This window comes from Schistocerca serialis, chromosome 3 (assembly GCF_023864345.2).
Source record: "Schistocerca serialis cubense isolate TAMUIC-IGC-003099 chromosome 3, iqSchSeri2.2, whole genome shotgun sequence".
Taxonomy (NCBI): Eukaryota; Metazoa; Arthropoda; class Insecta; order Orthoptera; family Acrididae; genus Schistocerca; species Schistocerca serialis.
Genome location: NC_064640.1, coordinates 465,329,252 through 465,345,458, shown reverse-complemented (window position 1 = coordinate 465,345,458; position 16,207 = coordinate 465,329,252). Strand labels below are relative to the sequence as shown.

General features: G+C 40.8%; 1 protein-coding gene across 1 annotated transcript; it reads left to right on the top strand.

The window, feature by feature from the left end:
* Window positions 1-2,103: 2,103 nt before the first annotated feature.
* Window positions 2,104-14,154, top strand: LOC126471636 (uncharacterized). Its single transcript, XM_050099870.1, has 3 exons — window positions 2,104-2,186; window positions 6,491-6,584; window positions 13,702-14,154. The coding sequence occupies exons 1-3, from the start codon at window positions 2,144-2,146 to the stop codon at window positions 14,132-14,134; spliced, it is 570 nt and encodes a 189-aa protein (XP_049955827.1). The 5' UTR covers window positions 2,104-2,143; the 3' UTR covers window positions 14,135-14,154.
* Window positions 14,155-16,207: the final 2,053 nt, after the last annotated feature.

The following is a 16,207-nucleotide window of genomic DNA, read 5'->3' as shown; positions in this document are numbered from 1 at the left end:
CGACCCTGCACTTACATCGGTACAGCTATACTACAAGCGGATTATCAACACACGACCGACCTCTGCCATCTCAATAAACAACAAATAAGAATATTTCTGTACTTTATCAACAAAACGGTTGTATAAATGAACTAACAGTTGTATAATTTACGGTCAGTGGTGTGATGTGAGAAAAGAAATTTCGTATCCCTTCGAACACACCGAAGAAACATCAGTTAGTGTGCAGAGGGTGGGGAGTGGGTGTGCGGCGTTGCGTCGTTTTCTACAGTGTGTTTATGGTCGCTTTACTTAATTTCGTTAACAACAGGACAGGAAAAGCAATGTATTGTAGTCTGCGTAAGTAAATTTTAAAATTTCGATTGAAACCAGCTCTCGTCTGCGGATATTAACTATTTACTTCTTGTATTGATCTCCTGTGGTTATGATTTGCGAGAATAATTCTACGGTATTAATGTGAAGTTCGTTTTGTTCTCAGGTTCCGGAAATTAATAACGAATTTACTCTCAGTGAAGTCCGAGTGAGAGCAACTACTACCAAGAAGTGAGAAAATACAGATTCTCAACAGTAAGATAAGTTTCCTTTAACAGTTCGATTTATGTGGAATCTGTATTCATTTTTGATAAAACACAGACATTTATGGAGGAGTATCTGTTGGTGCTAAAACAAACGAACTTAGGAACAGGCGAATACACAACTAATCCAGAGCAATTTCAAACATTTCCGGTAAGGATTTTATTCATTTATAACGTACACACGGCCGGCCGGGGTGGCCGAGCGGTTCTGGGCACTACAGTCTGGAACTGCACGACCGCTACGGTCGCAGGTTCGAACCCTGCCTCGGATATGGATGTGTATGATGTCCTTAGGTTCGTTAGGTTTAAGTAGTTCTAAGTTCAAGGGGACTGATGACCACAGTAGTTAAGTCCCATAGTGCTCAGATTCATTTGAATAACGTACACACGACGATGAGTTAATTGAATCATGATTAACAGAACTGAAAATCTCAGTGTCACATGGACTGCTCTCTCGTTGCCTTTCTTTTCTGCTATCAGCCATACGTATCTCATACATCGTATTTTGCAGACACCAGTATACTTTTGTTTATTTTATTTATGAACTATATTTGGTAGATTCTTTCCTATTTTATTTCTAGCTCGGAAGAAACTTTCGATCTCCATGTTTCTTATGGTTTAGCGCTATCTGGTATTAAATTGGGCAGTTAAATGATACAATATGGTACTCGATGTCTGTTTGGTTTTTAACGTCTCCTCCTCCTATTTCAACACCATCCACGATCTGTCTTGTTACAGAAATCAATTACTACACTGTTAAGTTTTATGTCTGTAATCATTATTGCATGGTTCACCGTTCTACAATACGAATTTTATTTGGAAACACATCCACCAACAGATGCAGTCTTAGAACTTTGCAGAGCGTAATGCTAAATCAACAATTTACGTTGCCTTCATATCACATGAATTGTTGATAGTTGTTAGTAATGTTTCACAGGGTTTCGTAAAACTGCTAACTGGAACTATTACTGAGGAATGGTAAATAAAATTCACAATTTTTTAGGATTTTTGACATCTTTGCTGTACTGACAGTAATGCTATTCAACAGGTGCCCAAATTTTCAGCTGATCGTTGGCCAAGGCTTCGAAGTATGTTGTAATCAGTATGCACTACATTTTAGTGACTTGCTGCGAAATGTTTGGAGCTTCAACATATAGCCATGGATACAGTGTGTGCAAACACAGATAAGTGTAAAGAAAAATATTTATTTAGGAATTTGGAAAAATGGAACCAGCTGAAATGGAAGGAAGTTACATAGACAGTCGGATATTTCTTTGTTTTAGATTTAATAAACTCGATTAAAAATATAACCTTAAATCAATTCAGCCGAGTTCTTACGCACTTGATTAACTGTTATGTGTACTTCGCTTCGTGAGTCACGACAATAATGGCGGGGAAACGCGTAATAAACTTTGGAATGCGGACCACTGCCCTCCACAACGGAAGTTGCGGCAAATCACCAGTGAGTCAGATGCTGTCCATCAGGCAGTGAATGCAGAGAGTAAAGCTCAGTCTGTTGTCAATTGCCCTGCAGTGCATACGTTAACGTAGCAAAGGAATTCTCATCTAAAATGGACGCTTCACACTGGGTCGTCGCATTCCTTCTTTTCACCGGTAAGTCTCTTTACAACAGCACAAATATCGTTCCCATTTTTAGATACTTGATCTTCGCCGTTCTTGATTTTGATACTAACTTTTAAGTCCCATATCATAAGTTATATTGTAAGCAATTTGAATTCAGATTTGGATCCTTGTATGACTCCATATCTCTGCCGATTATAGCTGAGATAGTAGCACAAACGAGGGCGCCACATGTATCCCTCCAAATTCCTATCTACAGCAGCTAGTGCTCTAATGCAAATGACCTTCACGTTGAAGATGCGTTAAATTCTCTCACATATTTCGTATCTTACAAAAATAATCATTATTTTGAAGTCGGTCTCAACCATTCCACCAAAGCGTATCCCTCGACCGATTAATTTTGTAAGAAAAGATAAAACCTTGCAACTAGGGTCATGAGAGCTTAAACTTGAACAACTGATTATGAACCAACCACCTCTTTGTGAACTCATTCCTTCCTGGCGCCATAAGTGAAATATATTTGAGACTATGCTTTCAATGTGGTAAGATCATGTGCCAGTAAATACTTAATTTCTTACATCGTTGTAGGATAAAGGTACTGAACGTTATACCTGCGCTGGGATACACCTCTCCACAATTGTAGATATTAAACTTCAGAGAATAACTGTTCAGTAGCACTGTGTAATTATAGCGCAGTTTTTATTTAACTCTTATCATACGTTCGGTATGTTCACGAGTCATTTAACTTTATAATTTTGCAATGCGATCGACTAAAGAAAGGCAGCTCAGGATTGCACTCCCGCAAGAAACATTATGTGGCCTTCTCAAATAAACCATCCTTGTATTCGCCTGTAATGACTTCAGGACACCATGGAAAAGTCAAATGCGTGAGAGGACGGAAATTTGAATTCAGTTTCTCCTGAACGCGATTCCACTGCCGGTCGTTTCAAATCATCTTATATGCACGATACAGTAGCTTCCGGACATGCGCACGCGAATTAGTCAGACCTAGCACGAGGGAGAAATGGAAATTCACTTCCTGAGAACAAAAAGTTAGCGTGCGGAATGGGAGGAGCAAACTAAATGAAACCTCACGGGTTGAGAGCGTTGTGATGTTATTTCAGCGACTGAAGTATCAAGTGAAATTCAGAAAGAACTTGGCAGTATGAGGCCACATATCAGTATGATGCTACACCCTTTCAGGTCCGGATCCACTCTTTGATTCAGTTGGGAAGGGTTTCATAATTCCGTTGTATCATCTTCTGAGGCAAGGTGGCCAAAAACTGGTGCAGGTGGTCCTTGATATCCTGCATACTGGCACTCGTCCGCTTTTTCAGTCATGCAGCTCCGATATCCACTGAACGCTGAGTATATTCTCGGAGCTAACCCTCTTTTCGTACATTTGCACTGACGACTCATGCTGTATTCATACACTGTCCGATCAGAAGTATCCGGACAGCTCTATGTAACGCGGAATTAATCACTAGATATCACGGGAGGCGGACTCCCCAGTGTAAAATGAGGCAGGAGTACTGCGTTGTCAGTAGAGAGGCAGGAACAGCAGAATGAGTTGCTCAGGGTAACTCAATGCCTTCGATCGTGGACTAGTCATTCGATGTCACCTGACTAACAAATCCATTAGGGACATTTCAACACTTCTATGGCTCACCAAGTCCATTGTTGATCCATTGACCGTGAAACAGAAACACAAAGGAACGATCAGAGCTAAGCCAAGCCCAGGTAGACCTCATGTGCTGACGAACACTGACCATCGAGCATTGCGGAGGATAATTGTGAGGAACGCATGAAATCAGTGGAAGGAATCATTCATGAGTTTCACAGTGTTTCAGCAGTCCATCTAGAGCAGTGTCTGTGAGTAGAGAATTAACAATAATGGGGTATAGTGGGGTACAATGGGGTTACTTATCTGTAGTATGTGCTAAACGACGCCTGAGGTGATGTTGCGAGCGACGCCACAGGACTGTGGATGATTGAAACCAGCTGTATGGAGTAATAAACCACAACATCTTCTATGGCATTCAGATGGAACCGTTTGTGTTTGGCTGATGTCTGGTGAACTTTACCATTCACCATGAATTGTGACAATGGCGATGTACAGAGGAGTGGTGTTACAGTGTAGTGGTGTTCTCTACGGTTAGGGTGTTGCCCCCTTGTTGCACCCAAGACAATACTAAAGGCGCAACAGATGGTCACAATTTACAGCATTGCATACTGCGTACAGTAGACAAACAGTTTGGAGACCATGATTGCTTGTGTCAACATGAAAATACACGCTGACATAAAGCAGCACCTGTGAGGCTACTGTTGAGGACAATAATATTCCTGAAGTTGATGGCCTACCCAGAATGCCATCCTGAACCCAACAGAACACCCCAATGTTCTGTATCACTACGTTCTCTGGTTTCGACTCTTGAGGAAGAACGGGCTGCCAGTCCTCATAATTCACGTAGTCACCTCGTTGAAAGTGTCCCTGGCATAGTTGAAGCCATCATAAAGGCAAACGTTCGAATTACCCCGTATTAATGTTCACTAATTCGGATACTCTTGATCAGATAGTGTAGGTGCATAATACATCGCAGGTCGTACCACGTGAACCACAATGCTTTCCAAGTTCCTTTATCTGTTTGGAATATTTAATGACTCTTTCGTAGACTCAGCATTTGGCATTTACGGCAATGTAACGTCAAGAACAAAAAGCTGCGATGTGCAAGCTGTTAGCTACAAAGTAACGAGACCCATGCACAGTCTTCTAGAACAAATATTTGCCAAAACATGACCCGTCGAAGGAGTCAATGTAATTCGGGAGAAGGGAAGTCTACAATGTAAATGTATAACACAAAGAGGATAAAACCAATTTAAACTGTTGATCCTAGTAGATAATATAAATGAAAACGAAATAGATATAGATGGGAAAAAGTAATTCACTGTTATAATTTCAAAAGTAATCGCCATACATGTTGATACATTTAACCGGCTGCGAGACATCACAGTCAATGGCTTCATGGAAAAATATTTACGGTTGTCTATGGAACCATGACCGTGTCAAGGCGTGTATATCTTCGTCCGAAGTAAATCGGCAGGGCTCCAAAAACATCGATATCGCATGGGGAGAGATAGTGACTGTACGGAGGATGTACAAGGGCTCCCCAGCGAAACTTCGGCAGCGTACGTGTGTGTGGGCCCAAAGTGTAATTACTTTTAACATCCGTCTTTTTTTACTGTCACTTATATATCAAAATCTTCAGGAGATTCCATATATTTCAATGAAATAAAAAACAAAACGCTTTCTTCCATTTACAGCTCAGAGGTCATTTCACTTATTTGAAAAACATATGGAAACTTTTAGTTCAGCGTTTCATGGCAGACTTAGTTTTTCTCTGAAGATCTTCTTTCCATTAGTTGCTCTGATTTCAAATAAACTCACTGTTCTAAATAGTGAGCACTGTACGAATTATCTCTCGCATGACTTCCTACATGGCAACGTAATAGTACGTCTGAAATTCGTGTAGGAACTTCGAGATATTATGCTCACATCAAGGTGAGTAATAACTATAAAATACGACGAAAAGTGTTTGCTTTATTTGATAGTTACACAAAAACGCCGAAAAAACACTAGTACAGATCGTACTTGTTCGTGCAGTGCAATGACCAATAGTGTGGTAGACCTGTTTAGTAGGAGTGAATCACAACAAATATTCGAGTTGTCCCCCACCTATTACAATGCATCCCTCTATCTTCGGACATGAAATTGCCACATAATATACACAGCTGATATCCACGATGCGTTCATGAAGTTTATCTTCACCACCACTCGCTGTTGCATAAAATAAGGACTCTCAATGACCCCTTATATAGACATAGATTGAAGTCTCACAAAAAGTTAGACAACATCGTCATTTATTATATTGAGTGGGGCTAACGGATAGCTAGACGTCAGGATGCCATTAGCAAAGAGTAGGAGCTGTAGTCTATGTTTAGAGCAGTTTTCTCCACAGGATTACTTCAGGGTAACATATTTAACAGCACATCAACTGACACTATGAAAGTATGTGCCATCCTCCATTAATGTACATGACAAGATATTTTTCTCAGATATTTAAAATAAAGCCTACTGTAATTTTTTCCCTGCGTTACGGACTACTTCTTTGATAGTAAATGATTGCACATAACGAATACGACTGCTGTTCAGTAGGTAAGTATAATATCAAAGAAAAATCAGATAAAGGCAAATTTCTTTCTACAAAGGTAGCTCTATTAATGAGCAGTATATTATAGTGCGGTAAATGGCTGACGAGTATTTTCTGTTTTGTTTCCAGCATTCCATGAAACGGAACAACGCCCAATCGTTGAAGATACTGCTCCTTTTTCTAATGACTTCCCAGGTGGCCATTCTGCAGATGAGTTTCCAATGTGAGTATCACCATGATAACACCTGTCAGTGACCCAAACCTGACTTTCATTCAGGCAAACCGTGTATCCAAAGTGCCGTCATATATTCTGTGTGAAAGTTTACCCATGGGCACAAGGGAGGTGATATGCTATTTTTTTCAATTCCTATATAGTACAATTACTTTCAGCAGCAATTGTTAACGAAGACACATTGTCTATTTTAGCGATTCGGAAGAATCCCTATAAACTGTAGGAACCCAACGAGTTTTTCCAACGATTAAGGACAATATTCGGTGTCGTATAACACCTCAGTCACGTACACTGCTGACAAAGTGAACTCGGTACAAATCTGTAGTACCGCATCGCACACCCTTTCCCCCTAATAACGAGTTCAAGTGATCGTAGTGTTGATCTACGTCTACAGGGCGTCCCAGAAATTTTGCGAAAAACTTCGAGAGGTTGTAGAGGCTACCTTGAGGAACAAATCTAGGATAGAAACCCGTGTCCGGAAGCGTCATCTAACGAAGCTACAGAGCGTCAAAGTTGCAGGCACCGGCTCCTGCCACAATGCCACTCCTTCTGCAGCAAACGTGACTTTATACGCTGACAGACTATAGTTGGGACATCTCGCAATGTTGTTTGTTATTTAGTGATCTCAACTGATTGCCACGATCACCAGTATAGAAGATGGAGCCAGCTGCTGCGTATAGAGGCCTTGTTTCCTGTGAATGCGCTGCTCTGTTGCCTTGGCAGATGCCACTTTTCCACACAAGTTTCCACCTCCAGTTTATTTTCCCCATGTATTACGGAAAGCATTGGAGGTTTTAGAAGACACCACCGGATGGAATCCCATGTCCGAAACCGTCATCATCATGGCGACAGAGTATCCCATTCATTTCAACGCAGCAGCTAGCTCCATCCTCTCCACTACGATCGTGGCAATCATTCGCGATCATTGAACAACAAACGACATCGGAAGAAATTCTGCCTCCGCTCCGTCAGCATACAAAGTAACGTTTGCTGTCAAAGGGGTGGCCTAGTAGCAGGTACTGACGCCTATTACATCCCAGCTTTGTAGCGTTGTTGGGTAGCGTTTCTGAACACGCGTTCCTACCCTCGATTTGTTTCTCAAGACAGCCTCTACAACCTCTCGAAGTTTATCGTAACATTTCTGGGACGCCATGTGCATCTGCACTCTGCAAAATCAGTGTGAAACCCATGGCAGAGTATAGGTCCCATTCTACTAATTATTATGACTTTCTCCTATTCCATTAACGTGGGGATCATGGTGACAATGAATGCTTAACTGTCTCTGTGCATGCTGTTATTAATGTAATCTTACCTTCGCAACCCCTATTGTAGCGATATGTATGAGGATGCAATATTTTCCTATATTCATTATTTCAAGTTGGTTCTAGAAATTCTCTCAGTAGACATCCACAGATCTACGTGGAAATAAAAGAGTAGGCGGTATTTACAGACATCTGGAATGATGTGTTGGTAAATGTGCCAACACCTTGTGATGCTAGAGGCGGCCTAAATGCACGCTATCTAACGCAGACGGGCGTGAATTCTGGAACAGGATAATTAGTGAATGCTAATAAGAAAAGTATGCAGCTCCTCGAATACTTATCTTTATCCCATCCTCGTCGCCAATGATGTGTTGGTAAATGTGCCAACACCTTGTGATGCTAGAGGCGGCCTAAATGCACGCTATCTAACGCAGACAGGCGTGAATTCTGGAACAGGATAATTAGTGAATGCTAATAAGAAAAGTATGCAGCTCCTCGAATACTTATCTTTATTCCATCCTTGTGGTACATCGCTCTTGATAATACAAATAAGACTATCTTCAGATACGGTTAATGGCGCCTTGCTAGGTCGTAGCCATGGACTTAGCTGACGGCTATTCTAACTGTCTCTCGGCAAATGAGAGAAAGGCTTCGTCAGTGTAGTCACTAGCAAAGTCGTCGTACAACTGGGGCGAGTGCTAGCCCGTATCTCGAGACCTGCCTTGTGGTGGCGCTCGGTCTGCGATCACACAGTGGCGACACGCGGGTCCGACATGTACTAAATGGACCGCGACCCATTTAAGCTACCACCTAGCAAGTGTGGTGTCTGGCGGTGACACCACATGGAATACATTACGATAGACGCATCGAGGTATATTCACGATAAATGCTATGATGTTTAACGTGGCTACTGAACAAACATAGAATGCAAATTATTAAAAAATATATGGTTTCATGGTGATCACTTACAGGTATTTCATGTATAAATGACTAATTTTTTTCCAAGTTTTGCTCTAAGATACAGGAGCAGTTGTTAATCAGTTGTTTCTTTAATCTACATTTGCAGATATATTTTCCGTCTATGAAACATCTTATTTCCATGGGTAAATTGACGAAATGAATTTTATAGCTCGATATTCACCCCTTTCTGTGCCAAAGTTGGATTCATTGAAGGACAACACAGATCACTATATTCCTTGTAGTGACTTGGTTGTGAATGGCTCTCTTAGTCTTAAATTCATATGGACTCTTGATAACAAGTTATATAAGGAAATAAATATACAATGAGACTATGGTTAACATTAACAGCTGCTTCAAGAGATGCTAACTGTGAACGTCAAACTAAATTCTAATTCATTTTTTGCACAGTGAATAGTTTTTTCCTTGGCGATGTCCCCAAAATTTACAACCTGTTGGTAGGACACCTTTGAACACCGAAATGGCTTTATTGCGGTTTGCTGTTTCATTTTAATGGACTGTAAAATGCTGCTCACTGACTGAAGAACATTGGGGCGTAGAGAGTGTGTGACAAATGACAGCTGGGCTTCTTCCGCCATCTTGGATTTCCTTTTAAATTTTTTTCTCCACTTTTTAATTTTTTAAATTTCTCACCATCGCAAACTTTAATTTTTAATTTACTAACACCCGCCAACCTTATTTCCGAAATATCCCGCCATCTTCTCAACATCTTTTATTTTACAACTTCCCGCCATACTCCCACTTCATTACGTCAAACCACTGTAGGGTCGCAGCTGAAAAGCTGAGTTGCCGCGGAAACTCTAACTGTATGCTAGGAGCCCTATATCACGCTTACTCCCATAATCTCCCTAAATGGCCTCGGAAAATTGTTACGATAGTTGGTTCGTCTACTGCACGATATATTTCGACTGCCCAGCCTGTTTTTAAACAGAGTTTGCATTTGTCTCTATCATCCACAATATCAACGTGTCATCAAATACCAAACTTCTGCTCTCTCTTACGAAAGAGCAAGACAGTTCCTACAAAACCGAGGAAGACTGGGCTTAAACATTCCGTCAACAACCAGATCATTAGAAATTGATAACGATCACACTCGACAAGGATTTGGCAGGAAAACTTTCGATATTTTTTAAAGGAAAAATGAGAGAAATTATGGAATACCTAATTATGGTTGATCATAATAGGATGTTAATTACACGTCTCCCGATTACATCATCTTTAAGAGAAGAGGAATGCAGACAATTCAACGAATCATGTACTTTACCAGAGGAATGCAGACGGTTCAACGAACCATGTACTTTACCAATTTTCCTTTCAGTGTATATGAAGCATCATAATTAGTAGTGAAGACTTACACAATGAAAGCACATGGTAATAGATGCGTGACTGTCCCAGTAGAAACTGGTATGCAACGGAACCGTTGGCGAAGTAATTCTGAATCTGTGGTTACAGACAGCGTCTTATTTCAGTACAAAATATTGTCCTACTTACTACAAATGTCTTTGAAATGTTAACTTTTCGATTAAGTCTCAATCTAACATGGCTTATACACTGAGGTGAAAAAAGTCGTGGGACACCTCCCAATATCGTGTCGAAATTCCTTTTTCCTGCCGTAGTGAAGCAACTTGCAGTCGCATAGACTCAATATGTCGCTGAAAATCCGGTGCAGTAATACTGAGCCACTCTGCCTCTATTGCCGTCCACAGTAGCGGAAGTGTTGCTGGTGCAGGATTCAGTGCACTTGACTGACCTCTCGATTATATCCCATAAATCCACGGTGGAATTCATATCGGACGATCTGCGTGGCAAAATCATTCCCTCCATTTGTACAGAATGTTCTTAAAACAAATTAGAAACAGTAGTGGCCCGATGAAACGATGCATTGTCAACCGATAAACTTCTATCGTTGTTTGGGAACATTAAATCCATGAATGGCTGCAAATGGTCTCCAAGTAACCAAACATAACCATTTCGATTCAATGATCGGTTTCGTGTAAACACATCCCGCACCATTCTGGAGCCACCACAAGCTTGCACAGTATTTTGTTAACAACTTGGTTCGATGGCTTCTACGGGACTGCGCCACACTCCGACCGTACCAACAGGTGTTACCTACAGAAATGGAGACTCATGTGCACAGATCACGGTTTTCCCGTCGTTTAGGGTCAAATGGATACGGTCACGAGCCCAGGAGAGTCGCTGCATGCGATGTCGTGCTGTTATCAAAGGCTCACGTGTCGGTCGTCTGCTACATAGTTAATTCCAGACGTGCGGCCATAATCACGTCAGAAACCTTTTCACGTGAATCACCTGCGTGCAACTGATGAATTCGCCAACGCAGTGTCGTTTTACACTACCCGTACGCGATACCACAGCCACCCCTATGAGTGCATATCATTAAACCATGACTTTTGTCACCTCCGTGTATTTCACCCATGGCCAAGCTTAACGGAAAACACAATATTACTTCAGCTTTTACGTTTTACTGTCAAATCATACCTATTAAAGGAGATATTACAACGACTGTCTCGCATTTGGATGCAGAAGTGCACTGGTCTCTGCAGTAAGTTACGAATATTTTCAAACACTCCCTAATCATTTCTTAAAGCTTTTTAAGACTACAAATTTTCTCGAGCTCTTCAGCCTTACGCAGGGGAGTGGGGTACACGTCATATTTGAGGTAACACGATACAGAAAAGTCCAGAGTATTGAAGTCATCTGATCTTAGGGGCCAAATTATAGGCCCCGAACCGACCCAACCATTTTAGACCATATCTTCAATCAGTAACAACCGTTCGTGTACCCCACCATGCCTCTACCATATTCCGCAACCATCGCCTATAAAAGCATATCCAGGCACCAACAAACTTTACATATTCACGTAGTCCTTTACCTTTAACCCAAATGAATAGAGACTCATTTAGTAGATAGTGTCGGAAGTTCCATGCGGCTTTTCGCGGATGATGCTGTAGTATACAGAGAAGTTGCAGCATTAGAAAATTGTAGCGAAATGCAGGAAGATCTGCAGCGGATAGGCACTTGGTGCAGGGAGTGGCAACTGACCCTTAACATAGACAAATGTAATGTATTGCGAATACATAGAAAGAAGGATCCCTTATTGTATGATTATATGATAGCGGAACAAACACTGGTAGCAGTTACTTCTGTAAAATATCTGGGAGTATGCGTGCGGAACGATTTGAAGTGGAATGATCATATAAAATTAATTGTTGGTCAGGCTGGTACCAGGTTGAGATTCATTGGGAGAGTGCTTAGAAAATGTAGTCCATCAACAAAGGAGATGGCTCACAAAACACTCGTTCGACCTATACTTGAGTATTGCTCATCAGTGTGGGATCCGTACCAGATCAGTTTGACGGAGGAGATAGAGAAGATCCAAAGAAGAGCGGCGCGTTTCGTCACAGGGTTATTTGGTAACCGTGATAGCGTTACGGAGATGTTTAATAAACTCAAGTGGCAGACTCTGCAAGAGAGGCGCCCTGCATCGCGGTGTAGCTAGCTCGCCAGGTTTCGAGAGGGTGCGTTTCTGGATGAGGTATCGAATATATTGCTTCCCCCTACTTATACCTCCCGAGGAGATCACGAATGTAAAATTAGAGAGATTCGAGCGAGCACGGAGGCTTTCAGACAGTCGTTCTTCCCGCGAACCATACGCGACTGGAACAGGAAAGGGAGGTAATGACAGTGGCACGTAAAGTGCCCTCCGCCACACACCGTTGGGTGGCTTGCGGAGTATAAATGTAGATGTAGATGTAGAGTTATTTTTCTCTTATTACGAGTATACAAAGACAATGCAGAAGGCGACATTAAGCAGATTTAACAAAGTCTTTATTTGCAAGTTTGCCATATGGTACGTACGATAGGCAATAATGACTCTATCAACAAAACTTTCAAGTCTAGGAACTGTAGGTACTCCTGTACCTCCACGTACAATGGCTACAGTGAGCCAACCATTACCATGATCAAAAGTATCATTAATGTCAATACTAAAATTAAGTCTACAACCACAGAAAACAGAAGATCCGTCGACAAGTGCAGTAGCAGCAACACTCTTAACTGGTATGCGGTTCTTCTTGTCTCCAGATGTAGTGGTGAACTCGATGTTCTCGATGGTTTTATAAACTGTCTGTTTAAACGGCGACAAAATCACGTGATTTCTGTGGTTGTAGACTTAATTTTAGTATAGACATTAATGATACTTTTGGTCATGGTAATGGTTGGCTCACTGTAGCCATTGTACGTGGAGGTACTGGACTTCCTAATGTACCTGGACTTGAAAGTTTTGTTGATTGAGACATTATTGCCTATCGTGTAGTATTGACATTAATGATACTTTTGATCATGGTAATGGTTGGCTCACTGTAGCCGTTGTACGTGGAGGTACAGGAGTACCTACAGTTCCTGGACTTGAAAGTTTTGTCGATAGAGACATTATTGCCTATCGTACGTACCATATGGCAGAACTTGCAAATAATGACGTTGGTAAATCTGCTTATATGTCGCCTTCTGCATTGTCTTTGTATACTCGTAATAAGAGAAAAATATCTCTAAATGAGCCTAAACAGACAGTTTATAAAACCATCGAGAACATCGAGTTCGCCACTACATCTGGAGACAAGAAGAACCGCATACCAGTTAAGAGTGTTGCTGCTACTGCACTTGTCGACGGACCTTGTGTTTTCTGTGGTTGTTGACTTAATTTTAATATTGACATTAATGATACTTTTGATCATGGTAATGGTTGGCTCACTGTAGCCATTGTACGTGGAGGTACAGGAGTACCTACAGTTCCTGGACTTGACAGTTTTGTTGATAGAGACATTATTGTGTTTTAAATTTTGCTATAGGGATGTACCCGCACGGAACCCGGATGACACATCGACAACGGCGCCAGAGGTAGTGGTGCAGCCCTCCGGCGCCTTACGCTTGGTGGAGAAGTATGACACCCCGACACTACAGCTGCCGGGCTACGCCAACGTCACCGCCAGAAGGAGCGTCGAAAACGCGTCTTGGCCAGCCACAACAACAACTAACCGACATGAAATTGATAAACGTGAACACTCCTCTAGATATTTATTTATCCGTAAAGTAACTTGCGGCATTATCGTATGTGCCCTGTGCGTCCATCTATTCTTCCACTTAGTAAGAGGGATGAAATACTTACTGCGCTATATACAACAGAACCGCTCCGGGCTTAATCGCGAACTACAACCACGTCCACTGAAATTTCAGGACCTGCTTGCAAGAGATACCCAGAATCTGTACTACTTCGGGCCATAAATTAAGAAGGCAGTGTAATACTCTTTTCACTGACTTCCACTGTTATTACACATGACGATTCAACTGTTCTTTCTGCTCCGAGAGTTACAATGAATCCTCATAACAAAGAGATGAATGTGCTAGTCGTAAACACAATTCACTAAGTATTATCGTAAGTAATTTAATTCTTACAATATAAGTTAATTCTGGAATGAGACTCAAAATGCGACTAGACAGAGAATCTTTTTTCTTAATTCTCGCCTTTTCCTATTCTATGTCGGGTTTCCAAATCATAAAGCAGTACCCACTCCACTGGCAGGTATCGTTTTCACTAAACATTAGTTTCTTTACATCACTTTGTAAATTCGTCATCCAGCGTATTTGAGGCCTTCTCCTCTCTCTTCTCTATATAATAACGGAAACTCACTTCTTCATGACATATTCATCAAATCAGTAACATCTCCCGAAGGAAATTAAGAGTTATACGTATAATCCGACACGTATCTGAAACAGAAATACAGATAGCTGAAGTCAGAATGTTCAATGAAGCATGAGCTAAAAATGAAACAGTAGTCACATTTATGCTTTTCTGTTCTGTAGTGGATTTTGAAGTAGTACAGGAGTTGGAACTGAAAGACGTAGTTGCTTATTCAAGAGATCAATGAGAGAGATAGTAAGTAGAGTGTTCTTTGTATAGTCATTTTCGTTGGGATAATGAGACGGTCAGAGAACCAATGATTGTAAAACTACTGTTAGGGTGTGGTTTCGTAATGTAGAGTTCTGTTGTGAAATAAATCTGCAGATACAAATTATGAGATTCCTGTGTATGTGTATTTCAATTCCTAGGTCATCCTTTTACTCATAGAAAATTTCCCACCAACATCTCGAACTGTGATTCTGACAGACAAATTTTCAGTTTTCAGCATAGCCAAAGTGGAATTTTTCACTTACTGATATTAAAGATGCCGAGTGACAATGTTGGCCAGCGCATCGACGATCAACGAACATTGTAAACAGATAGAAACTTGGTGATGGAGACTTTCATCTGAAATCACAAATTTGTTGATCTGCACGTTTGAAAAAAATTTCCAAAGCAACTATATGTTAAAAACAAATAACCAAGACGTAGACATGCAGAATATAGTTTCCATTAATTATCGTAAATCTTAGTGAATGCTTTAGAAAAGTACTAACCTAAATAACTTGGAGTATTTACTGTACAGAACAGAGGCAATTGAAATTTCGTAACAGCAACTCTCACTGATGTGATTGTGTATATGATTTACTTGACATAGACAACCATGTAATTTATCTGTGGCATAATATTCAAAAATGGTTCAAATGGTTCTGAGCACTATGGGACTTAACATCTGTGGTCATCAGTCCCCTAGAACGTAGAACTACTTAAACCTAACTAACCTAAGGACATCACACACATCCATGCCCGAGGCAGGATTCGAACCTGCGACCGTAGCAGTCGCGCGGTTCCGGACTGCGCGCCTAGAACCGCTAGACCACCGCGGCCGGTGGCGTAATATTCCCATGGAAGAATTTTATTGAACAAGTTAACCTAACTTGGAGGTATAAGATAATAAATTTGTTAAGTCGTATCCAAGAGTATAACGATAACTATATTGATAGAAAACTGCAATTAACTTGTTACACTAAATTTCTTTAATTCGATATTTCGATGGAATATGCCTTTTTTTCGTTTTTACACGATTATACTTTATTTAATTTCAGATGATTGGCTACTTTCGGCATTACAGACTTCTCTCAAGTACTGTAGGTACCAGAAAGTCTTTTATTTCTTTAGTGTGATTTGATCCCCACGCACCATATGGGCTACCAGCTATCCAATAATACACTCTTCAACCAAGAGCTATCACAAAACGTGAATGAAGACAGTACAAACAAGACATATAGATGCCAAATAAAAAAAGGTCCTGAAGAAATGATTATATGATGCTGTTTACAAAAGTAACATGCTGTTTTCTTCGTTTTAATTTTTAAAAAGCGAGTAGAAAGTTTGACACGTGGAGATAAAAATATAAATAGGCATTTAAATACATTAAAAAGGGCGATGACATTCAT

Bases quoted from the DNA above. Each gene is read 5' to 3' on its own strand.
- LOC126471636 (XM_050099870.1), top strand. From the start codon at position 2,144: ATGGACGCTTCACACTGGGTCGTCGCATTCCTTCTTTTCACCG. The intron at 2,187-6,490 runs GTAAGTCTCTTT...TTTTGTTTCCAG, and splicing joins CGCATTCCTTCTTTTCACCG to CATTCCATGAAACGGAACAA. The intron at 6,585-13,701 runs GTGAGTATCACC...ATTTTGCTATAG, and splicing joins TCTGCAGATGAGTTTCCAAT to GGATGTACCCGCACGGAACC.